This window comes from Colias philodice, chromosome 6 (genome assembly GCF_061535455.1).
Source record: "Colias philodice isolate Cphi_HAF_F1 chromosome 6, ilColPhil1 Martin Lab GWU primary, whole genome shotgun sequence".
NCBI lineage: Eukaryota > Metazoa > Arthropoda > Insecta > Lepidoptera > Pieridae > Colias > Colias philodice.
Window position 1 is genome coordinate 12,780,717 of NC_143091.1, and position 27,196 is coordinate 12,807,912.

The 27,196-nt window shown below is 36.5% G+C and overlaps 3 protein-coding genes and 1 long non-coding RNA gene across 5 annotated transcripts in view; 2 read left to right on the plus strand and 2 right to left on the minus strand.

Moving 5' to 3' along the window:
* The window catches only part of shop (sulfite oxidase), a 73,492-nt gene that overhangs the window by 33,639 nt on the left and 12,657 nt on the right, over positions 1 to 27,196 (minus strand). The window lies entirely within an intron of this gene.
* On the minus strand, positions 315 to 21,593 carry TppII (Tripeptidyl-peptidase II). Its single transcript, XM_089696949.1, has 25 exons — positions 21,407 to 21,593; positions 20,695 to 20,876; positions 20,484 to 20,615; positions 19,453 to 19,639; positions 18,382 to 18,532; positions 17,946 to 18,109; positions 17,382 to 17,625; positions 17,001 to 17,131; positions 16,633 to 16,795; positions 16,331 to 16,401; positions 16,038 to 16,177; positions 15,508 to 15,689; positions 14,867 to 15,046; positions 14,284 to 14,438; positions 13,779 to 13,957; positions 13,284 to 13,498; positions 12,780 to 12,891; positions 12,483 to 12,605; positions 11,953 to 12,108; positions 11,704 to 11,792; positions 11,369 to 11,598; positions 11,002 to 11,113; positions 10,129 to 10,284; positions 9,160 to 9,328; positions 315 to 652 (listed from the first exon to the last, which is right to left on the minus strand). Exons 1-25 carry the CDS (start codon positions 21,591 to 21,593, stop codon positions 443 to 445), a joined length of 4,020 nt encoding a protein of 1,339 aa, XP_089553075.1. The 3' UTR covers positions 315 to 442.
* ND-MWFE (NADH dehydrogenase (ubiquinone) MWFE subunit) lies at positions 21,524 to 22,736 on the plus strand. The gene is made up of 3 exons (XM_089696945.1): positions 21,524 to 21,660; positions 22,115 to 22,201; positions 22,649 to 22,736. The coding sequence occupies exons 1-3, from the start codon at positions 21,562 to 21,564 to the stop codon at positions 22,673 to 22,675; spliced, it is 213 nt and encodes a 70-aa protein (XP_089553071.1). The 5' UTR covers positions 21,524 to 21,561; the 3' UTR covers positions 22,676 to 22,736.
* On the plus strand, positions 23,850 to 24,434 carry LOC149488150 (uncharacterized). The gene is made up of 2 exons (XR_016315810.1): positions 23,850 to 23,936; positions 24,204 to 24,434. It is a non-coding gene; the product is annotated as an uncharacterized LOC149488150 (long non-coding RNA).

The window sequence follows — 27,196 nt, forward strand, 5'->3', positions numbered from 1 at the left end:
AAAAGTTCGTCACTTTTATCATTTATTCAAATAATAACAACACTCTAAATTATAAATTGGATATTAACCCATTGAGCCCCGAACGGCCCGATCGGTCCACGACACAATAGATTTTCTATTGTTTCTGTGATTCCTGGGCCGAGTTATTAATTATCTACACTGCATCCTTTAATAACGCGAGATAAATGTTACACCGTCAAACTGCGTGACACACTCCATACTCACGTACGCACACGAGTACGCAATGTGCGTACTAATTTGTGACATTTTAATACGTTATTTTAAATTTATCGCGTGATAATATACGCGCTTGACATCACTCGTGTACGTGTCATGTGTACGTGTGTCACGCACACACCCTGCGCACGTGTGTGTTCACACATGTACGCCTGTACACACGCGTGTCACGCACACACCGATACATTGCGTATGTAACCGCGTCTCAAAACGGGCGATACGCGGTGGGATATTTAATCGGCATCGCTTTAGCCGTAGCCTCAGCCAGGTGGTGGTAGCCGAGCTGTGTGTACGCGGCCACGAGCCGCTCGTCCACCTCGCGCGACGGCCGCTCCTCTTGCATCTTGTGCAGGAGCTTGATAGCTCGTCCCCATTGCTTCAGTGTGAAACAGTGCCACACGCCGTAGTGGATCACCTGTTGAGAATATTTATTATTTTATTAGTTTTGTAGGTGTAAGGCGGTGGTATCTATGAATCTTGTCAAAGAAGTTTCACTTCTGACACGTCTGCTTGGCACACACGATCTTTTTTTAATGATTATGAGTTGTGTGTAATTGATGATTATGTTGTGTGTCACAGTTAATATTTTTTCTTTCTCTCTTCGTTTTCGCGAACCACGCAGTGGGGCGCCCTCTAAAACGGACATTTTTATCTTTTTAAAGTGAAACTTTTATTACATCGTCTCAAACTTTTTGGTCTATGTAGCGCATGTCGCGTGACGGTCGGCTGCCGAGTAGGTATAAAGCAGTGTTCGGAACCGTTCGAACAGTTTTACTTTTACCGTGGTTTCATTAAACCACACAACATTTTTTTTAAGCTATTGCATAGCTTCTATCACGGGCATTGAGCGCGGGGACCAAATCGAGAAATTCCGTAACGAAAAAACCTCACGCTCCCCACTCCGACGGGCTCGGAGGTGTGACTTGAAGGCATGCTATGCAATAGCTTTACCGCGGCAGTCCCCGAGTGGCACACGTCTTTTTTTGAAGTGAAAACTTCTTTACCGGCGTTGAGCACTTTTTCTGTAATGGTTATAAAATCTTAAACTCGCGTCAGGACACGTGACCTGATCGAAAAAGCGTAAGACGGATGTTTTTTTTTTTTTAAGCCCTTACACCCTGGCCACGGACACCGGCGGCGCGACCGACGGCGCGACGGGCGGCGCGGCAATTCGCGCGGCGCGGTAAGCACGCCACGGGCAGTTGCGTTCGCCGCCGCGACCAGTGTAGACGAGGAGACGAGATGGCTTTATCAAAGTTAGCTCGACGTTGTTTGGAGAGTAGCAGCTTTTTTTGCTCAAGATTTAAGGTGATTGCTACGATCTGTTCCCAGCCAATATCCCGCTAGATGGCGCTGAATTCTACATTTCTAGTTTATTTGAGTTTTTGCGTAATTGGAAAAGATTAAGGTCGTAGGAATAGTCATGGCGGTTACTGAATATTATATTTTATTGAAATATGTCATATCATTGCCTTAAAATCCACCCAATTCGGTAAAAAAATGCATTATAACATCTGTCATTGCATACAGGGTCGTTTACACACACAGACGTATACAAAAATGATAAAGATTTAAGTCTAGATGGCGTGAATGTAAAACAAGTAGGATTGTTATAAAAATAAAAGTTATATTTGTTGGCGTAAACTATTTTGTTGTAATTTTGGGAAATAAATAATGTCAAAATTGATTACAATAAAACGCAGTTTTATTTTATTACCTACATTACACTATTGTTTTTTTTTTATCAAAACATGTATTTGAAGTAGCAAATATGATATTATGCTGATCCAAGCATTTTCACTCAAAACTAATATCACTAGTGATTTGTAAAAGTAAATTATTTCAATATACATTTCATAACCAACAAGTAAGAATAATTATTCATACAACAACAAATCAAAAACACTATTTACTATGGAAAAAAAACCAGGAAGGTGAAAAACATATTTACGATTTCGATGCACTCGACTTTTAGTAAAATAATAGGTAAAAATATTATTATGGTTTTGATCACAGACATATCTGTGGTTTTGATTTTAGCTACTAGTATCAGAAAGCTGCGTGTTCAATGCACGTCGGGGTCCCACAACTGTGGAGGAAGGAAGGTAGAATACCTCCATCGAATAAGTGAAGTTTCTCGACATACTCGATTTGCCGGCCGGCCTCAATGAAGATTGTCCGAAAGTTGTATATGTGCTCTGTAACGAAAAAATTTCGCTAGCGCGATTCAGAGTGAGGTGTCGTACAATATACCTAATGAAGTTTTTCATCTTTTTATTTTACTGCAAATACAAAATAAAAATTAAACAATGGTAATGTAAATTCTAAACAAACTACTACCAAAATACAATTAGAACAAAAATCATTTGACTTGTTTATTTCACCCAGAGGCCAGAGGCGGCTCGTGACAAAATTGTATAGGTGTTTACTTGAAATAAAACAACGAAAATACAATAGCATTCGGGATGATTTATTACAAAAAAATGAGCACCACATTTTATAAATGTCTATAACACTAAAAATTACAAAGTACAGGCTATTTCAAAACGAATTCAATGACTAGGTATCAATAATTAGTAAATCACCGAATTTGCATTCGCGAGCGTAGGTATCCATAGTGTTTGTCACTGACGGTCACTGACCTCTATAACTTATAGTTATAGAGGTCAGTGGTGTTTGTTGTGTAAACATGTATGTATTTGAGTAGTTAGTAGCATATTATATTCTGAATTTCTGATCCATGCCTATTCACTCAAAACTAATAACACTAATGATTTGTAACAGTAAATTATTTCAATAGGTAGGTATTTGAACATTTCCCAACAAGACGTAAGAATAATTATTCGTAGGTATACAAGATACAATAACAAATCTAATACACTATTTATTATTTTATTATTTACTAGCGGTCCGCCCCGGCTTCGCCCGTGGTACATGTTTACGTTTTCTCTCCATAAGAAGTAATAGTTAGAGAGCTAGCGCAAAGCTACCTGTATGTATTTGACCAGACCTGGATTTTTGTGTGTTGATTCCCCTATACCTACTATACATGAGATGAGGAGTCACTAAGCCCAGAGTGGTGGACGGGGCGCGCGCTTAGGTAAGACAGGTGGAAATTTTTGGCGAACTTTGAAACCATTTGACCACGTCTGCCATTTTGATATTTGAAAATAGATTATTATTACTATCGGAAAATAACAATGGCAGACCATTATCACGCGGATAACATTCTGGCAGACACTTATGAAAGTGCTGAAAAAAATACAATTTTGAAAGTATTTGACCAGATCTGCCATTCATATATTTTATTTATTAGGGTCTTAAAAACTTATTTTCGAAACGGCAGACATTTTCATTGCGTACAGACTTCAGCAGACAACAAAACTTTACAGACTTCAGCAGTCAACAAGACTTAGCTTCTACATGGTCAGATGTATATATGTATTACGTTCCCTGACCTTACATCAATGATTTACTTTATTAATGTTTTTATGGTCATTTACATTTAATTTTGAAAACTATGGAATAAAATTTATAAATTTGATGATACAAAACTAAATATACATTTGTAAAGAATCTCAAATATAAAGTTGTGTTGCAAATAACAAATCATCATTTAAATATTTAGTTTATTTCTTTATTTAAGAAACAATTAACAATTACAAAACAACATAAAAAAACACGCATGCATTTATTGAAATGTTCATTCATCATCACTATCGTATGGCGTTGTGTGACTCGTCTTCATAATCCATTGAATCGGATTCTGTAAAAGTAAAACGTAAATTATATAATAAAAGAAATGAGTCATTATAAACTTACCTAGTAAGGCAATGCCTTTGATGTCGCACGATGCCGCCGCGCCGCCAGTGTAGGTACTTCTGCTGCTACATGAAAATATGCTAGGGTTGCAACAAATGGGAAATAAAACAATTGTGATTATTACTATTATGATGTAATCATTTATTCATATTATGTACATTCAAAACAATTGCTATTATTAAATCTGATGTAATTATTTTTTCATAAATATATAATTATTATTAATTACATAATATATTGCACTGTGAAATATTTACGTATCACTTTATTTTTGATGTTCTTAATTGTCTTTTATAAAATTTAAGTGACGCATTCGCATTGGGATCAACAATCCGATAAGAAAAGAATGGAGACAACATATACATAGCTTTGATTTCAATTCTACAGATACAAAATATACAATCTATCTAAAATGATACAACGGATGTTTCCTGCGTTTTCTCGTCAAAATACCGAAACAACGTAATTATTGTATAGTAGTTGGGCGTGAAAGTAAAAAAACAAATGAAAAGTGTTTTCCATATGATTATTTATTAAATTTACGCGATTAAGAATAATTTCAACGATACAATTTAGTAACCGAGAATTCAGAGGATTAAAGAAAATACCTGCCTGATCATTTTATCAAACTCTAAAAGAATTATGGTTATTTCGCATCACTCGGTTTATTAGTTTGGTAATAATTATTAAAGGTAGTTACAACCCTAGCCATTGAGTCGAACGGTAGGCAACACAATATCGACTTTGTGCGGGTACATATGGTACATTTCTTCTTGCTGTGAAGCGTAATTATTATTATTAAGATTTTTTAGGCTATTTTGAATCAGCTGTTCTAATTTAATTCTAGAAATTTATTAAAACGTGATTTTTTTAAAAGTATATTATGAGTTTATAAATACCTCAACCAATAGTTATTGTGTCCTATCCTCATTTCTTTATATCTTGGTAGTTAACTAAAGTGTTAAATTTACATAACCTCAACAACAACATTTACACTGCCACTGCACTAAAACTAAACTAACTAGCTCTCTAGCTATAAGAACCATCCTCGTACTTCAAGGGATATAATAAAAAAAGAATTATCGAAATCGGTTCAGCCGTTCTCGAGTTATGCGCTTACCAACACATTTTGCGATTCATTTTTATATATAAGACTAGCGGTCCGCCCCGGCTTCGCCCGTGGTACATGTTTACGTTTTCTCTACATAAGAACCATCCTCGTACTTCAAGGAATATAATAAAAAAAGAATTATCGAAATCGGTTCAGCCGTTCTCGAGTTATGCGCTTACCAACACATTTTGCGATTCATTTTTATATATAAGAAGATAAGATTATGTGAAAATAACCAGGAAGGTGAAAAACATATTTACGAAAACATAGTAACATAATATGGCTGTCGCTACAATAATTATATTTCAATTTTATCTTTTTATACCTAGTAGAACTGGCCGACGAATAAAAAAAATCGTATTAGAATAAATACAATAAATTACGGAACAAAAAAAGGATTGTAACTGAATTAGGTATGTTTGTTTCTGGGCGCACCGTTTTCGACGACGCGACGCGCGACGTAAGCGTATAGGTATAGGTACCTACTTTGCTAAAACAAACTAATAAAATTGTGTGTCTGTCTGAAAATTCGGAAAAGCATATTTTGCAAGTTTGTAATTACTTTGATAGTTTACCGATTTATAATAATTGTAATTGTAATTGTATAATATATAATTTGCAATGTGGTGAAATTTCATAAAAATCACGGGCCAATTTTTTGTTTTGAATCCCACCGAAAATATAATTGCGTTATTAGAATAATTAATTACTATACCTACCCACGATCAATTATTACAATATAGTCTCAAATGCATACTAGAGAAATATTGCAATTTGATTCAATTAAAATGCATAGCATACAAAAATAAATTCACAACACAAGAAATTCCGCGCGCAAATCATAGCGCGTGTCAATGAAATCAAGAATGTTTTATATCAAGCCGACGCGGACGACGACGCGACGCCGAACAAAAGTACCTACGACGGACGACCACGCTTCGAGTTGCCAAACAACATGAGTAATAAATTGTTTACAAAAAAACAAGTTTTCCATTTTTCTGTATGAGTAGACAGAACTTCAAAACGCCACCTGCTACGGTTTATATTATGAACGATTGTTATAAAAATAAAAGTTATATTTGTTGGTGTAAACTATTTTATTGATCAATAATTTTGGAATTTAAAATTGTCAACATTGATTACAATAAAACGCAGTTTTATTTTATTACACTATTGTTTTTTTTATCAAAACATGTATTTGAAGTACCATATAATATTATGCTGATCCAAGCATTTTCACTCAAAACTTATATCACTAATGATTTGTAAAAGTAAATTATTTCAATATACATTTCATAACCAACATGTAAGAATAATTATTATTATTCCTACCTACAACAACAAACCTAAAACACTATTTACTATGGGAAAATAACCAGGAAGGTGAAAAACATATTATTATTTACGATTTCGACGCACTCGACTTTTAGTAAAATATAGTAGGGAAACATAATATTATGGTTTTGATTTTTGCTACTAGTATAAGAAAACTGCGTGTTCAAACTACTTGTTTGTCTGTCTGAAAATTCGGAAGTACTTTGGTAGTTTACCGATTTATAATAATATTGTATATATCGTTGTTTAAAAAATATTCAAACACAATAAAATATGATATATGTACTGATTTATCACTGGTTTCAGTGATGAACTGATGAGTCAATTATAGCCACTATACTTTCGTCATACGTGTGTATGATTGATGTGATTTGCAACGTGGTGATATTTCAGAAAAATCACGGGTCAAATTGTCCCACCGAAAATATAACTGCGTTATAAGAATAACTATACCTACGATAAATTATACATAATACAATATAGTCTCAAATGCATACTAGTGAAATATTTTATTTGAATCAATAAAATAAAAAAATAAATAAAAAATAATAATAATACAAAAATAAATTCACAACACAAGAAAATCCGCGCGCAAATCATAGCGCGTGACAATGAAATCAAGAACTTTCGAGCCGACGCGGACGACGAAGGAGCCTAACAAAAGTACCTACAATCATAGGCGGCTCGTGACAAAATTGTATGGCCGTGTTCACTTGAAATAAAACAACGAAAATAGGTACCTACAATAGCGTTAGCAGTACAAAAAAAATGAGCACCACATTATAAATGTCTATTTATACACTAAAAATTATAGAGTATTTCAAAACGAATTCAATTATTATTTAGCAATAATTAGAAAATCCCCGAATTTGCATTCGTGATCGTATTCATAGTGTTTGTCTACACTAATATTATAAAGAGGAAAACTTTGTTTGTTTGTTTGATTGTAATGAATAGGCTCATAAACTACTGGACATTTTACCAATGTTTGCAAGTTTGTGATTACTTTGATAGTTTACCGATTTATAATAATTGTATAAGTACTTATATCATTGTTTAAAAATATTCAAACACAATATGATATAGGTACTGATTTATCACTGGTTTCAGTGATGAACTGATGAGTCAATGTTAGCCACAATACTAATCACTTTCGTCATACATGTGTATGAACTATGATTGATGTGATTTGCAATGTGGTGAAATTTCATAAAAATCACGGGCCAATTTTTTGTTTTGAATCCCACCGAAAATACATATATTACTAATTGCGTTATTAGAATAATTAATTACTATACCCACGATCAATTATTACAATTTACAATATAGTCTCAAATGCATACTAGAGAAACATTGCAATTTGAATCAATTAAAATGCATAGCATACAAAAATAAATTCACAACACAAGAAATTCCGCGCGCAAATCATAGCGCGTGTCAATGAAATCAAGAATGTAATTTTATATCAAGCCGACGAGCGACGACGCCGAACTAAAGTACCTACAGTACCATTTACCTTCAGTGTACAATACAGTTTACAGACCTACGACGGACGAACAATAATGAGTAATAAATAAAAAAAAACATAGTTTCTAAGGTCATTAGTTTTATTTTATTTTATTGTTATTTTCTTTGAACGATTGGAAATGAAATTACTCAATTTTTACACAGAACTTTGATTTATTAGAATTATGCTCATTATGCATAAGATAACGAACGCGAATGCACGACATCTAGCGCGTCAATGTCTAAACATCGCCTTTCGTTTAGACATTGACGCGCTAGATCTGTAATAAGTATATAGTCTATGCGCTAGATGTCGTGCTTTATGTCGTGTTTCGCTTGGCAAAAGTCACGCACACTACTGTAGAAGTGTCAAATTTTTCCGGTATTTTACTGTTGTTTTTCTAAGTAAATATTGTAAATTATTGATTAAAAAGGTCGAACGCGCACACATTTCATTATAGAGAAGTGATAAAATGATTAGTTTTAAAGAAATAGTGTCTGTGTTAAGTGTTTAGAGGTAATCAAAAATGTATGGAGGGACGGTCGGAACATCAACCTTAATGTTTGGAAGATATAGTGGAGTACACGAATTAAATAGAAATCGTGTTACAGACGGAGAATTCCACCAAAAATATGAAAAATATAGGCATGATGAAAAATTATGTTGCGGGTGGCTAGACTTCCAAATAGCTGGTCTAGCTAGAATTTCTGCAATAAAAGCTTCCGTCTCCATTTTCGCGAAAAAAAAAACAAACTATTTTAAATTAAGTTCGCTCCGGGAGTAGTCGCCGCGTCTACCGCTCGACTCCGTGGCCTGCGCCGTAATAACTCATACATTTGTTTCGATCGCTAGTCGTGCCGCGCGATTCGCTCGGGGAAATTCGCCGGTCGTCTCGCTGGTCGCCGCTGCGCGTGGCATGCCCAGTACATTTCCATACATTTGATTCATTCGCAAGACGCGCCGCCAGTCGCGCCGCGCGAATTTTCGCTATAGCGAATTGTCCGTGGCCAGCACGTTATATTCCATGCGTAAGACGGATACCATTCCAAAATATCAAACATGCTGAACGTTAATAATCAAGTTTTCACTTCTGCCGGCACTCCCGGAGTGCAACCCGTCTTTTTGTTGTGAATACTAGTGGGCACACCTTGGTGTCGGTCAGGTCCGCGAAGTGCAGCAGGTCGGCGAGGTTGTGCGCGAGCGCGTCGGCGAGCTTGGCGCGCGCGGCCGGGCCCGCCAGCGCGTGCAGCCGGCACAGCGCCGCGCCGCGCCGGCACAGCGCCTCCACCGCCCAGCCGCGCTGCTTCTCGTGCTCCCTGCACACGCACACACATACATGTGTAACACGAGTATACTGAATACATGCACACATGACACACGTAAAGTAACACGAGTGTAGTGAATACATGCACACACGTAAAGTAACACGAGTATACTGAATACATGCACACATGACACACGTAAAGTAACACGAGTGTACTGAATACATGCACACACGTAAAGTAACACGAGTATACTGAATACATGCACACATGACACACGTAAAGTAACACGAGTGTACTGAATACATGCACACACGTAAAGTAACACGAGTATACTGAATACATGCACACACGTAAAGTAACACGAGTATACTGAATACATGCACACATGACACACGTAAAGTAACACGAGTATACTGAATACATGCACACACGTAAAGTACAGTACGATTCAAACTTCTTACGTTCCGATGCGCAGTTTTAGGTATTAGCGGGACGTTAAGTAACCTGTGCGCACCCGCACTCGCACCTGCACCTAACATCCGAACCGCCATTAAGTTTGAATCGAACTATACATGCTTAATTAACGCATACACGTGTTCACGTGCACGCATGCAACGTGTAACGGAATTAAATGAACATCACAAAATAGAACAATTAGTAAATCTCTCATAAATAACATAAAGACATTGAAATCATTTTCTGTTTTGTATAAATGATTATTTTGCAAAAAAAAACAGTTACGAATGAATTGCACATCAAAAATACTAATAACAATATCCATCACAAATCTTTCTGACAAATAAAATAAAAAAATCGAACCACACAAAATATCTAAATCAACATGCACTCACTGTTTAATCTTCGCAGCATCCGGCCTTGTATCCGTTTTCATCCCGAGATGTGCCAACAACCGTTCCTGGTCCACGCCCTTGAGCACTTTGTCAGCTATCGCGATCAGCTGCTCGCACCACGCCGTCGTTACATCTGGTTCGGAGAGTGTGGGTAACCTGAAAATAATTTGGAAAATCCAAAAGTGCACGCCTCATAATTTTTTTTTAATAAATATTTATTAATTATTATTTTTGTTTATTTAATAACAATTAAACCACATCGAATCAGACCCTGAAAAATGAAAGGGTTCTATTCCTGAGCATACTCAAGCGTAAGAGAAAAAAAAAGACTCGATTAGTAAAGTATTTCGGTCGCTATCGTGTTAACAAGAAAAAGGATCCGCACATACAGACACACGGACGTCCAAGACAGAACTTTTTTAAACTGTTTTTTAACTAGTTTAAATAACAAAAATGACATCAAAAATATCATGAACGTTAAAAATAGTGTTTTTTCTTAATATGTGTGTGTATGTATTATCTTACAAGTGCAATGTATGATACATAAAGACATTTTAAGTTTGAAAAATCAGATGTTTTGCGCGAAGTGACAGTAGTACCCACCTCAACGCTTCGCTTATGAGGCGTGCAATAATGTCATTATTTATACAATTAATCAGTAAAGAGAGACAAGATAAAAAATTGTAGGAGCCTACTTGACCACTATTAAGACACAGAAATATTACGGATTAAAAGTTTTCTGAATGCGGCTTCGCCCGCTTTGTCTTTAACTTAACACCGGCCAACCTTCTCTTAAATCATTCACTAAGAAATTTTAATGTTTTGCAAATAACAATAAGGTCTAATAAAGCAGAAGCGAAACGTAGTACTAACTTCTTGCTATCCGTGTGCGGGTCAATGGCCTGCAGATAAGCCACGTGCGCACCGAGATAACCTGGGAATCGCTCCAATACCTCTTCGTACACTTGCTCCAGCTTATCGCCCTCTGCAATTTGATTCAGTGTTGTAATATAATGCAATGCTGATTGAATAATTATTTTCACAATTCAAATTGTGATCTGTGACCTATCGACTAGACTCACAATCCTGCTCAAAAATTATCTGTATCATAACCCTGCCTACGCGTATAATTTGAACGTTACTGCAACGAAATAAGGTGTCAATTTCAACGACGAATCTCGTCGTATACATCGTCAAGGATATTTTTGAGGACTTTTTCAGTGTTGTGACGTTCACTCACCCAGCTTGGGCATCCAGGTGGCGGCGAGGTCCTTGAGCGCGTCCCGGTAGTCGTCGTGCGCGCGCTTGTCCCGCTCGGCGCGCTCCTTGTCGCGCGCGTCCCGGCGGCGCGGCGCCTCGCACAGCGCGTACTGCAGCGCGTGCGCGTCCGCCCGCCGCGCGCCCTCGTCCTTCGCGAACGTCACCGTGCCCGTGAGCGTCTGCCCCGCCGTCACGCTCGACCGGCTCAACCTGCGACACGACACGCTAAAGTTACGACGACAATGGCGACTTGAGCAAACAAAACTCCTGCAAAATATTTAAATGACAAAAAACAAATGAATGAAAATAACTCACTTATCTGCAGGGATAGGCGTGAAGTAGATGGGGAGCAAATTTCCAGCCGGTAACGTGGCCGTTGTAAACTTTTTGCCGCCAGTTAACGCCTGCAAGAAAATTCCCAAATCAAACAATTTTCAAAACGGTCGTATCTATTTTCTCAAAAGTTTACATTTTTCAACAAAAACATAAAGATATCAATAAAATTTGAAAAAGTGATGGCACTATAGTACACGAATAAGTAAAATGACGTGACAGGGCACACACCGCGTGCATGGAGCAGTACGCGTCGAGCGTGATGGGCTGCGCGAGGCGCTGCTGCACGACGAGCGGCGCGTCCTGCAGCCGCTCGAGCAGCGCCTTGCTGTCGTGCCGCACGCTCAGCCGCACCGTGTACTCGCCCTTCTCTAGCTTCACGGAATACTACAAATGAAACGGACAAAATATAAACATGACAAATAAAAAAAAAAACATTTAAATTTTCAATAAGCTTTTGACAAAGTACATCACACCATCGCATAAAAGATTTGAATCATTACGGTATTAGACGCGTAGGCGTAGCCCTGCCGTGATTTGAAAGTTATCTCCTTGATTGAAAATAACGGTAATTAAACCGGTATCAATTAGAATGTTTCACAATCGAAATTTAAGACCAGTGGAAGACCATTTAGAGGTGTTCTCCAAGGTAGCACACACGAACCTCTACTGTTCCTTATTTCTATAAATGATAATCTTAAATGCGCTGAATCGATCCTATTCTTATTAGTTTCATCACATAATATATTTAATAAACTCACCTTTGAAGGATACGCGTCGCCCACGGCCATGAGCTGCTTGCACGAATTGTACAACATCCACATTTGGGACTCAAACTCCGATTCGTACAGCATGTCGCATAGCAACGAGAAAATTGGGGAAACCTGTAATTTTGAGGAAAATTTGTATTTTGAACAAGTGGATTAATACACAAAAAGATTTATGAAACATTAACAAATATCTTATTATAAGAATATTGTTCTCCAAATCCTCGAAGGACCAATTCCGATAGAATTAATTTAAATTTTAAAAGTATGAACTAGGAAAATTATAATTACCTCAGTGGGCTTAGCTATGTGAAAAGTGTAGGTGTTTATCATCTGGTAGATCTGCCGCGACGGCGGGATAATGTCTCGACTCGTTAGCGGACATATTTTTGATTCTGTCGGCCTGAAAATAATTATTATCAACTTGATTAATTATTATACACTAGAGGTCCGCCCCGGCTTCGCCCGTGGTACATATTTCGCAATAAAAGGTAGCCTATGTCCTTTCTCGGGTATCAAAATATCTCCATACCAAATTGCATGCAAATTGGTTCAGTAGTGTAGGCGTGATTGAGTAACAGACAGACAGACAGAGTTACTTTCGCATTTATAATATTAGTATGGATTTAAGTTAATCTGAGCTTAAATTTTGAAATTTTATAATTTCATTTCTATCCGACTAAAAAAATGGGTTTCTCAATTTTGCATACTCGAATAACTTCGTTGTTTATGTACCGATTTTGATGATTCTTTTTTCAAAACGTATTTCCACACATACACTAGTTCCTAACTCACCGATACACCGGCTCGGAGTACTTCAACTGCGCACTGGGTTGCACGTCATGCGCCCGCAGTGCCGCGATCAGTACGGAGCCCAGCGAATGTGCATTCAGAGCCAGCTTCGGCCCAAAGTCCGGCTTGAGCCCGTGGAACTCCACCGTGTAGTCCACCGTCATGTCGCCGAGGTTCGCCCAGTATTTCGCAATCACCACCTCCAGCATCACGCCACCCTATAAACAGTTTATGTTTGATATAATAAGTAGAAGTTTCATGATTTCTTTTTTATTGACAAAAGAAGAAGCGAGCGCATTTTTTTTATTGTTTATTTCAGTTTCTTGTGAAGTAACTGATAGCGTTTTTAACACTTTATGACTTGGATTTTCGTACGTTATTAGTCATTTTATTCGACAAATACACTGAACACAACATATCCAGAGGTAGTTCTTCATCTCTAACCACGTTGCCAGCTGCACCAGCTGCACGCAGGGCACCACAAGGTCGGGCACTCACCAGCAGCTGGAAGGGCAGCAGCGCGGGCGCGTCGTGCGCGAGCGTGAGCATCTTCTGCGTCTCGTGCGTGCGGCAGCTGCGGCGCGGCGCCAGCTGCATGCAGTGCACCAGGAAGCGCCCGCTGCGCTCGCCGTCAGACCGCGTCAGCTTCAGCACCGCCCACGTCGCGTTTAGTGGCGCTGACGCAACATTAAAATTCATTAAAGAATGCAAAAATTATTTAAAAAAAAAACATTTTACAATACGAATTTTAATTGAAAATAGGAAGAACTGAATTTGAATTCACAAGGTATTTTGATATAAATTTGGTCCTTCGATTTGGAAGGTCATACACATAACAATACGAATTAAGTCTTCAATATCTATAAACAATTTGTTCTTTTATAGAGGTATATACGAAAACACCAAAAATCTATTCAAATCATCATTAGCATCTACAAGAAATCGGTCCTTCAAGTCTAAATCTAAATTTTCTTTCTTTCTTTCTAAATGTGCTCTCACTCACGTATAACAAAGTGCCGCTTGATGGTGGACGGTTTGAACAGCACATTTGTCTCGGATATGACGTAGGGCTCCGGCAGCGGCGCCGGCTGGAACACCGTCACCGGGATGCGGAACACCGGCCCCTTCTCCACGCACGTGACGTCGTACGCGTTTATACTGGGGGATTAGTTAGTGTCAAGTACACGTGTCAGAAGTGAAACTTCTTTTGCAAGATTTAAAGATATCAAAATCGTCACCTAACTCAAAAAAAATAACAAGAAAAGTAGAATTTTGAAAACACAAATTTGAGAAACACATAAAAATTTTGTATTTTTCGGAAAAAAATCGCAAAAGACATGTATGCATAGTGCATATAATATTTTTTATTACAACAAAAAAACTGAATGCTGTTCTAGCTAAAGAAAAATATGTAATTTCTTTTGTCACTACATATTTAATTTTTTCTTTAGTTGAATTATAATCTTAAAAGTTGTATAATATAGTTTTCTTTATTTCCATCATATTTATGAGTTTATAGTTAAAAGACAAGGATTTATTTTTTAATTCCTCTAAAATTACTGAAAAAAAACATGATTTTTTCATACCTCGCGAAGTGCGCGCCGGGCGGCAGGTGCGCGGTGCGCAGGCGCAGGGCGAGCGCGCGCGCCGCGTTCATCAGCTCGAGGTGCGCGGGCGCGCTCACCCACTCCGCCGCGCACGTCAGCGCCAGCCGCACGCCGAACTGGATCTGCTTGTGGATCACCGCCTCGTCTGCGGACCGTGCGCTATATACGTTTTTTTGTATCGCTCTGAGGTTACATCGAAAATATTTATAAAACTAAGATTGACATACACTTTACTAACTCACTAATTTAGGAATTACACTGCAAATGATTTTCAGTATATAGTTTTTAAATTTTTAAGATAAATTATTCTGGAACGGATACTGCTCTGGTGATTTAGTTGCAATATAATAAACCTGTTGCGTGATGATATAATATAGCCTATAGATCTTCCTTGATAAATGGGCTTTGCCGCCCTCCACGGCGCACGACACGCTGACCGACACGTGCGGTGTATAGAGCACACTCACTGCGCGGGTCGGTGTGGTCGTGCAGGAAGGTGGGCTCGACGGTGACGGCGACGTCGCGCGGCGGCTCCGCGGCGCGCGGCCGCAGCAGCACGCCCTTGCCGCCCTCCGCGCCGCACGACACGCTGACCGACACGTGCGGTGTATAGAGCACACTCACTGCGCGGGTCGGTGTGGTCGTGCAGGAAGGTGGGCTCGACGGTGACGGCGACGTCGCGCGGCGGCTCCGCGGCGCGCGGCCGCAGCAGCACGCCCTTGCCGCCCTCCGCGCCGCACGACACGCTGAACGACACGTCGCGCTCTGCCGCTGCGTGATGCGTCGACAGTATGTCGAACGCCTGCGAGCGGAACAATACTACTTGTATCATCGCGGCATCATATTACAAACAAATAAAAAAGTGGTCAAGTGCGAGTCAGACTCGCACCACTAAGGGTTCCGTACAAATACATCCGTAGAAGGTACAAGAATTGAAAAAAAATGGTCATATGAAACTTTTTGTTAATTTTATTCCATCCTTGCACTTTTACTAAGACAAAAACTCACTTATCTTGTCACCTTCATTAAAATTTAATATTATAAAAAACACATTTATTTTCTGACGTGTTGTGGATGCATTGACAAGTCAAATCATAGCCTGTATTTATTTATTTATATCATGAAATCAACATTATTTAAAATAACTCACCTTTTCCACATTGAGTAAGCCACATCCCTGCGCCCACGGCTCCACATGATCCAGATACGTAGCAGAATTTTCAAGTGCCCTCTTCATGGAATATGGCGAATATGGTAGATTCTTTGCTTTTAAACCCGATATGAGTACCGCTGAAATGTTATATTAAGTTAGTAAAAATTATAAATATCATTTAAAAAAGACTACATAATTTGTGTTGTTTTTATGAATAAAATATCTGCTATGCAGTAAAATATAGTAAAATTATTTTATTATAATTAATTTGAGTTTTAATTGAAACTTACCAACTGCTCCAGCAACATGTGGTGCTGCCATTGAAGTGCCGTTCATTAATTGCGAATTCCGTAATGTGAACCTGCAAAATAATATTATATAGCCTTATTAATGAAGTAAAAGTGGAACAGCTGTAGTGTTTTTAGAGAAATTCATGGCGTATACAATTTTGTTGTGTTTGCTTTGTATTTTTATTAATGTTACACGCACGCTCGCGCGCACATGCACGCACACGCACGCATGCACACGCAGGCACGCGCATGTACGTAAACACACATACACAGATACACACACACACACACACCGCACGCACCTCGCCACAGACGCCACGGCGCCGCCGGGCGCGCACACAGCCAGCCCGAGCGCGCCGTCCGCGCACGGCCCGCGCGAGCTCCAGCTGAACGCGCCGGAGGGGGCCCGCGCGCGCATCGAGTACGCCGCGCTCTGCATCTCCGCCGACACGTACGCGCCCACACCTGCAAAACACAACAAAAATAATTTGCGTGATTAAGTAATTTGTATGTGAGAAAGTTAGTGAGTGTGTGAGTTTGAATTAATATGTCAGTTAGTTATTAAGTGAATAAGTGTGAGTTAGTTCGTAAGTGAGTGAGTTTATAAGTGAAATAGTAAGCGACTGAGTTGGCTAATAACTTAGTTATTTAGTTAGTGAGTGCATCTCACCGATGAGCACAGGGTGCGCGATGTCCGGCGGCGCGCCGACGGTGGCGAGCGCGGGCCCGTGGTTGCCGCCAGAGACCACCCACGACACGCCGTAACGACGCACCACCGTGCTTATTATGTCGCCGATACGACTGCAACGGAGAAAATAAAGTTGGCAAAGTTCCAAATAATTACTAACAAGGTAAAGAATATTTTTTCATTGAAATTTACGGTCTGACTATTCATTAATGCAACCCTCAGACAAAAGCAAGTAATTTGCGTATTTAATACTCATGTGTGTAATGTATCAACATAAGCTTAATTGCCACTTGGCAAATCATGTTGTGTTAAATAATTATGAAACAAAGGAGCCTATATTGTATAAAAATAAACTGAACTTACCCAGCATTCGACCAATGAGCGTGTTCACCGTAGCTCATGTTTATAACATCTATTTTCATACTCTTCGACAGTTCCATCACCTTGATGCAGGCTCGAATCAGCGCTGTACCGGTTTCCATAGACCCTAGTCTACTATCACCGATTGTTAATGATACTATTTGTGCTCCGGGCGCTACTCCGTTCCGGTCTGGCTCCTCTGGGAAATAACCGGCCGCGATAGCAGCTACGTGCGTGCCGTGGGTCGCTGGAAATTTATGTAAAATTGGTTATTTCAACGTAATATGGTGTTTATTCTTATTGTTTATGTATTTTCAAATATAAAAAGTTCACACTAAGTTGAGTAGAGAATTTTTTTAATATGGCACAAAGGTAGAAATATTCGTGTTTTTGTCCCTCACACACTGATACGTCATAAAATTGGTATAAAAGATAGCTTCTACCTAATTTTGTATTCGTAATAAAGCATGTTTATTCTCATATTTCAAACTAAATCATTCCAACACATATATTTACTTAATTATAAAATGTTTAGTTATTAAGACTTAGCTTAGACACACTACTTACAGCACATCCCCACAACTTCAAGGGTGTTGCCCTCGTCATGTACATTAATGGTAACGGTCATCTCATCCAAGGCAGTTAGGTGCGTGTGTTCGTGCGTCACACTGTACTCGCCCAGCAGAGGCCCCGTTGACAGGTCCCCTGTCTCTGACGTGTCTATACATGCTCTGTAAGTTTAATCAGATTATGATCTGATATAGTTATGGTTCTCTTTGGTTATAACTATAAATCCATACTAATATTATAAATGCGAAAGTAACTCTGTCTGTCTGTCTGTTACTCAATCACGCCTAAACTACTGAACCAATTTTCATGAAATTTGGTATGGAGATATTTTGATACCCAAGAAAGGACATAGGCTACTTTTTATCCCGTGAAAATGACGCAATTTCAAATAAGTTTCTAGCAGTAAAATTTAATTACTATGTCATACACATACCTCCAAACAGTTCCGTCATGGAACAGCACGCAATCATAAGTGGGACCTAAATCATTGTACTTCTTTTCAGCATTCTGTAACACCTCCACTCTGGCTTCCAATTCCTCTTTCATTACCTTGTCTTCTGGACTTAGAGTTGAATTTTTTGATACTGTAAAGAGTTACAATTATTTGTCTTTAATTATTGTGCATACTAATTTATGAGACATGATAAAATGCATCATTTTTTACTCTTCCTCTTGGCATAATATAACTTATTAAAGTGAAACTTTTATTACATCGTCTCAAACTTTTTGGTCTGTGTAGCGCATGTCGCGTGTATCGCGGCTGCCGAGTAGGTATACCTACTCGGCAGCCGACCGTCACGCGACATGCGCTACACAAAGCAGTGTTCGGAACCGTTCGAACAGTTTCACTTTTACCGTGGTTTCATAAAACCACACAACATTTTTTTGAGTTTGTGTATAGTATAACTTCACTTAATTAATTATTCTTATTTTTAGGTATATACAGTGAAACCTGGTTAAGTGAGACATCAAGGGACCTGCAATGTCGTTTCACTTATAGAGGTATTCCACTTACCCAGTGTCTCAGATATACAGGTATAAATAAATATCTGTCTCATTTACAGAGGGTTCTATTAATTAACTTCAGTTTTTCACGTAATGATAACGATTGTAGCTTTCGTTTTGACATTTTTCAAATAAACATCTGTACGATAGTAAAGCGAAACTAAAACTGAAGGTAATTGAAGCTCAAAATTTGTACTTACGTACATACTTGGAATTACGTGTGGATTTTGTGTGTAGAATAAGAATGAGTAAACAAGCAATGTTATCTCAGTTACAGAGGTGTAAGCATATAAAATTTACTCGCTGTCTCAGTTATAGAGGTAACTATGATGATAAATCGAAAGAACAAATCCCAGATATAGAGGTTTACTTCGTCCCACTAACAGAGGTAATTCAGTGCCAAAGTGTTGGGACCTCAGCATGAGTTCCAGTTATGGAGGTTTCTCACTTATCCAGGTCCCACTTAAACAAGTTTCACTGTATCTAAACAATATCGTACCAACTTCATTTTCAAAGTCCTGCAACTGTTTATTGGCTTCAGCAAATGCCTTTTTGTGACCCACATCCCAAAAGTGTTCTTTTCTGTGTTCCTGTATCCTCTCTTTCACCCTCGTGGGGTATATACTGAATGGATAAAGAACACCCACGCGCCATTCCCCTGTAGGGTTCTTCCATGATTCCTCAATCTATATAAGATAATTAAAAATTATAACATATTGCACGCCTCATAAGCGAAGCGTTGAGGTGGGTACTACTGTCACTTCGCGCAAAACATCTGATTTTTCAAACTTAAAATGTCTTTATGTATCATACATTGCACTTGTAAGATAATACATACACACACATATTAAGAAAAAACACTATTTTTAACATTCATGATATTTTTTATGTCATTTTTGTTATTTAAACTAGTTAAAAAACAGTTTAAAAAAGTTCTGTCTTGGACGTCCGTGTGTCTGTATGTGCGGATCCTTTTTCTTGTTAACACGATAGCGACCGAAATACTTTACTAATCGAGTCTTTTTTTTTCTCTTACGCTTGAGTATGCTCAGGAATAGAACCCTTTCATTTTTCAGGGTCTGATTCGATGTGGTTTAATTGTTATTAAATAAACAAAAATAATAATTAATAAATATTTATTAAAAAAAAATTATGAGGCGTGCACTTTTGGATTTTCCAAATTATATTTTGTTTTATTCACATTGTATTGAGAATTTTAGAATAATCTCTAAATAATTACATACCCTTTCAGCAGTTTTATTATACAGCTTGGAAATATAATTTATAAACACATTACCTAGTATAAATGGTAGCTGGTTTCAATTTATTTTCCCGATTTGTAAATTCAAAATACGCGCATAAAAATTTTGTACATGAACATAGCAACAAAGTAAAAATATGACAATGAACAGCTGTGAATGACACATGGAGGTGTCATTGACCCAGCTGTAAAAATCATAGTAATTGCTTCAGCAAAATCAGCACTTTAAATTGTATTTTTAATAAACTGCTCAAAAATTCACTTCTTACCTTTAACTTGCGACCCGTAATACCGGTGATACATCCATCTACAACTTTTTTTATTACTGTGCTTGTATCTACATCGCCGCAACCGCTGCAATCGAACCTTTCTATCACCTTGGTTTTTCCTGTACTTGTGATCTGCAAAATTTAAGTCATAAAAATGTAAAATTTTAAACTTTAAACTCCAACAAAATCATGACAAATCATAATTCTTTACCGTGAGCCCAGACGCCGCCGGGTCAACGCCCGAATCAAATATTGCAATAATAGATTCCCTTCCATCATAATTTGGATACTTGTTCAAAAAAGAAACAACTCCTGTTTCTTTTTTCGGCAATAATCCCCAGACAGGGAAATCACAATCGATCGGTACGTCTGCCATGTTTGATGACCGGATACCTAGTACACAGATAAGGGTAATGTGAACTATGATCAGATGAAAATATTATGGTATTATCACAGATTATAAAGTTGGGAATTGCTAGTAATCAAAATTCTATCATTCTTATTTACTAGTACACAAATAAATCTGGTGAGAAATATAGTACAAGAAAAGTAATTTAATTTCAATGTCATATTCCCTCATTCTTTGACGTTGTTGTTAAAGTACCAGTTAACATTCATACTATAAAATATTAAAGAAACACAGGACAAATTTTAAACTTAATCCGATTAGTTTGTAAAAATGTGGTTTGAAATACTTGTACCTTTGACGATTATTACAGCTGGATTAGGATTACCAGGATTGGGTTTATACTGGTGCCACTATTTAACCATAGGAAAAGTACTAATTCCCTTACTAATTCCCTATTCAAAAATTTTTTAATCGTTTGGTTGTATAAATATTTATTTACAAATGTTTTAGTGTTTTACGTGTAAATGTTGTAATTTATGTATTTATTTTATTCATTATAAATAATTCTACTTACTTTTGTCTTCTATCGTGGATTTTTCACAATTAATAGCTGTAGAGGTAATATTAATAATTGAACTGTAATTTCTACGTAACGCTGGTAACACGCAGTTAACTGTCACACTCGTAGAAAAGTATATTTTGCGGTTGCAAATAATAGATTTTGTTATTATGTGGTACGAGATTATTCCTAGTTTCGCCATAATAACAGCTGGTCTTGGTGTACCAGGATGGGCACTGTATCACATTCACAATTTAACACTAGGAAACGTAAGTTACATAATTTGACGCACAACATGTAAACTTTGGTTATATCACTAGTATTTACAGATTTAAAAGATTTTGTCTAATTCTGTCATAGCAGAATATTATTTTTAGATACTAGATTGTAAACCTCTTTCAAATTTTCTAGTATAAAATGTTTTTTTTATATTATCTGTCTAAACATAAAAGCAAATAGATATTATGTAAAAGTAAATTTGATAATCAAGAATTAGCACTTAATCCATCCTATTATAAAACACGGACTAACTAAAAACCGTTTCTAAAACTGATTAAAACCATGGTCTGAGCAAAAGTCTCATTACAAAATATTTTTTGGCGTTAAACCATAGACAAGCACAATAGATAAGACCAAGTTTAAACATCTGTACAAGTTAAACCTTAATTTTATAAGTCTGGGTTTAAACCAGGTCCACTTATTACTTAACTTTTCACATTACAGCACCACAAACGCAGTGTTGACACATTTTGGCAGCGCAGAATATACCAAAGAGACATGAGGATTACCGGCAGCCCATATGTAGTTAATGTGAGTATGAACACAATACATATAGTATGTATTTTATTTGGGTATAGGATATCATCTCTTTAGGGGCTCGACCTTTGCCCCACCTTACAAAAAAACTTTAAAGTATTACAGAAGTTTGATTGGCCTCATTTATAAGTCTTTTAATCTTATATCAGCTACTCAATCTGGATTTACACTGCATATTAGATGACTTAGATAAAAAATTTTGTAATAATATATGGGCTGTATAATGTTAAATTGCAAAACAATTTTTTTAATTGGTAGATAGTAACAAAATGAAGAGAATCTAAATTGTAACATTATTTTTAATAGTTACTGTAGGATGAATTTGACCTTTTCTCAGTAGAAACTATTTTCCGAACACATGAAAATTGTGAATTTGTACAAATTATGAATTTTGAAGCGCTTTTAAAAACAGTCAAATCGAATAATTGGTTTTCTTTACAGGGATTGGACTCGCTGCCCGACAAATAAATGAAACATGCGAAAAATATGTGTAAATGGTTAATTTAAATAATAAAGAAAATATAGAATAGATTATGAGGTTTTATTTAAAAATTTAGTTGTCCATACTAATATTATAAATGCGAAAGTAACTCAGTCTGTCTGACTGTTACTCAATCACGCCTAAACTACTGAACCAATTTGCATGAAATTTGGTATTGAGATATTTTGATACCCGAGAAAGGAGCTACTTTTTATTGCGAAATATGTACCACGGGCGAAGCCGGGGCGGACCGCTAGTTTAATATACATAAATATTGCCTCCTTATATTAAAAATATAGTATTTGATCGCCTAAAATGTCAGTATCGTGGAGCAATAAAGAAACTTTCAGGTTTATTGATTTATATTTTATATCAATCTGAGCCCTATACGTCCATCGCAAGTGGCTTGCCAGGCAGCAATGAGACATGGGCTGTTGTGTGAACAGCAATTGATCGTGGCCTACAGTTGTGCATTGTAAAGCGTGGCCCGTCAGGCCATTGTGTACTGGGGGCTTTACGTATTTGCATCAGAGACATCTAGTGGTCAATAGAAGAATTGAAATTAATAATGATTACAGCCTCCTTCTAATAGATGGCGCTGTATTTAATTTCAATATTATACGAGCGTTTTCAAAAAAAAGTGTACGGGCCCTCACTTTCGGCCTGTCCCCTGTGTTTCAAGTCGAATAACAAGTAAAATTTATATGATGGCTAATTATTTAAATGCTTGAAAAGTATTAAATACATCATAATTTGATAAATGCAAACAATTAATTCACGTAAACATTGCGTACTATTTTTTAAATAATCATTTTTAAAACTAAAGTGTCAGTTTTTGGCGTGTCCCCATCCAAGTTCTTCGATGTTAGAGAAGCGATTCTAAAAAGTTTTATACCAAGGTACCATAAGTTTTAGTGTCGTCTAAAAGTACATTTATTTGCGAATCGTCGCATGTAGTTCATAATTAAGGCCTTATAATCGTTTAAAAGCAATTTGATTTCCAAAAATATCTTAAAAAGTGGTACCGACCGGACATGTCGGGTTTATCACGGCTAATAATGCCACTTACAAATTTTAGATTACTATTTGAATTTTATAAATGGCAAAATTATCGTTTACTTTCACCGTCCGCCAATTTAAAAAAGCTTATTTTCAAATACAGTTCGAGTAAAACCGACGTGTTTTGTGAGTGCAACGGCCGTTGCAATTTCTACTGTCTGGTTTGAGACATATTATTACTTGATACAGGTAAGTAAACATCGTTTAAATACTTTCAGAAGATGAGCAATATATTCATTAACCGTTATTTACATTTGATAATCAGTGTAGGCACATTTTTTCGTCAGAATATAATTTTGACTAAAAACTGAAAAGAAAACGTCACGTCAGTTTTGCAACATTTTGCTTCGTGACCTATAGGCTGACAAGAAAAGTCGCAAAACTGCAGCATAAAGCCAAGTCTAGATTGTCATTGTAATATTCTTCATAATTTTTATAATTTTTTCATATTTTTAGGTTTCACTAATCTCGGGACCAAAAAGGACATGTATAATTTGCAAAAAATGGTATTGCAATGAATGCGTTGGTCAGCAGGTATACCCTGAATACATAATATGTGATACATGTATGGAAAGTTAAAAGGTGTAGGTAGTGTAACTCTGAGTTTTACCCTAAAATTGATACTGTGTCAAACTGTGTGTTGGTGTATTTTTTTTATGAGACTAAAATAAAATTTTTGTAAACGTATTCTCGGTTTTATTTTAACCATGTTAATTGGATTCAATATAAACCTAGCCTTATAAAAAATGGTCTATCGGTTTTGCGACAGTCCCCCGTTTTGCGGCAAGAAAAATTTTAGTTTTTACATTTTTTTATTATAAGGGACACAAATAATTTGATTTCAATATTGAAAATGGTTTAACTGTTCCGAAATAAAATAATCACTTTGCCGATTTTAATCGAAATGTATTAAGTATCGTAAAAGTAACGGCTACTTTGGCATCAGCTGTGGCAAAACAGAACTTAAAACTAGTTTAATAGGAATTTTAATTATTTGTCGACTTCAATTTTCTATTTTTTAAATAATGTATGTTATAATCTTCGAAACACAATCAAAATATTTTGCGTCTTTCTTCGTAGTTAATAGTTATATGAGCATTGATGACTGTCGCAAAACTGACACTTTTTTTCACAGTCCCAATTTATTTTGATGATTTCTCGTAAAACAAATTAATCTGCAAGCAATTAAATATAATTTCACTTACTATGATGTATATTTAAAATTTCTAAATCAAAATTTTATTAAAAATGCAACATTTAAAATTTATCCATAAATTCAGCCATGGTACACTTTTTTTTGAAAACGCTCATACGATTCATAAAATATAATGCTAACACGATAAAGCACTAAGAAAAAATTTATTGTTAAATGTGTTGATGGCTATTTAAATATTGATATAACTGCAAACTTATAATATCACAATAATATACAAACTACTAGCGCCATCTACATCAATATCAGATTAATTATATTTTATTACTGTGACATCTAGCGATGACTAGTAATAAGTAATTGCACAAGAATTACTACCACAGTCTAATACATGGCGCTGTTTTCAATTTCAGAATAACTGAATTTACGGAATAAAATGTAAACAATACAATATGGATGGCGAAAATCAGTGACATTAAATAAATAATGCACTATTATTTTTTTTATATGAATTAAAATGTTTATGCGAAAAAGCTTTATTTATTTATGTAATTAAAACTAGTGGCGCCATCTACATTATTATCCTATATCATTTATTTTATATCAGCGACATCCAGTGGTGACTAGAAGAATCGAAATTAATAATGACTACAGTCTCCTTCTAATAGATGGCGCTGTATTCAATTTCAATATTATTAGATTCATGAAATATAATGCTAACACTATAAAGCACAAAAAAAAATGTATGCGTGTACTAGAGTACACACGTAAGAAGTGAAACTTCTTTATGACCTTAAAAATGTCATGAGTATGGCGTAACGCAAAAATGTCACGCGTACGGCGTAACGCAAAAATGTCACGCGTACAGCGTAACGCAAAAATGTTACACTAAATTTTTGTCCAACCCCGATAAAGAAGTTTCACTTCAAAAAACGTTGTATTTTTCGATGACTATTTAAATATTGATTGCAGCTAGCAAACTTATAATATCACAATAATATATAAACTACTAGCGTCATTTATATAAATATGAGATTTATTATATTTTATTACTGTGACATCTAGTGATGAATAGGGGCTCACTAAACCTGGCCCCCGCAAATATTTTATTTTTGAAGTGAAACTTCTTTATCGGGGGTGGACAAAAATTTTGTGTAACATTTTTGCGTTACGCCGCGCGCGTGACATTTTTGCGTTACGCCGTACTCGTGACATTTTTGCGTTACGCCGTACTCGTGAGTCGTGACTATAATACATGTTATATTAAAGTGATCAGCAAAATCAAAGGGTTTGTTTTAATTCTAATTCCAGTGAATTTCTAAAAAAAGTAAATAAGTAATTACATCTATTTTTCTAATACTTAGGTGTAATAATGGTATTTATTTTTCTAAGTTATTTATGATTAACCTCACTTTTTGATTGTATTTTTCAATACACTAACACGTGGGTGGAATTATGGTATCAATTTTTTCTAATACTTGAATGTTGATTGTGGTATTTATTTTTCTAAAATTGTATTTAAAGTTAACCTCAGTTTTTGATTGAATTTTTTAAAACACCAACACGTGGGCGAGATCATGTTATTTATTTTTCAAGTTATTTAAGCTTAACCTCTGTCATAATATGTATATGTCGTGGTCATATCGTAGATTTGATCATTTCATGATATGAGTGGCCATTTCACGAAATGGTCGCATTTCATGAAATGGCCAACATGGTTTGATCAGATCGTTAAATCGTCAACGTTTCACGATATGGTCATCCACATTTGGCCAGATCGTATAAAATATATAAAGTCCATAAAACATTAATAAATTCTGAATATTTTTAGAACTTGTTTATTGTCATATAAGTTAGTGCCACGGCAGTGGCCGGCGAATGCCAGAAGCGAATGGTTTTTGCAATAGAAAACATTTAGGTTAGGTTAGGTTAGACTTTAATAAAGAACGAGCCAGAAGCGAATCGCTTTTTAAAAAAAGGAACAATTATGATATCATAGGATATATAAATATATTTATGTAAAGGATTTTAGACGCATTTTTTCCTCAATATAAGATATCCGCATTTTCCATAGTACTCGAACCTCTTCGTCGTAAATTATTTGCTATGACTTTCTTCATATTGTAATAAAACGAACTAAGTATGAAGTTTTAAATTGCGAATAATTAAATTTTTGCCAGCGGCCGCCATCTTATCACATAAACACAGCGCTTGCAGCGCCTCTACCAATAATTAATGTAACTATTTTACGATATGATCAAATAATTTTGATCATTTCATGAAAAAATCGCGCGTT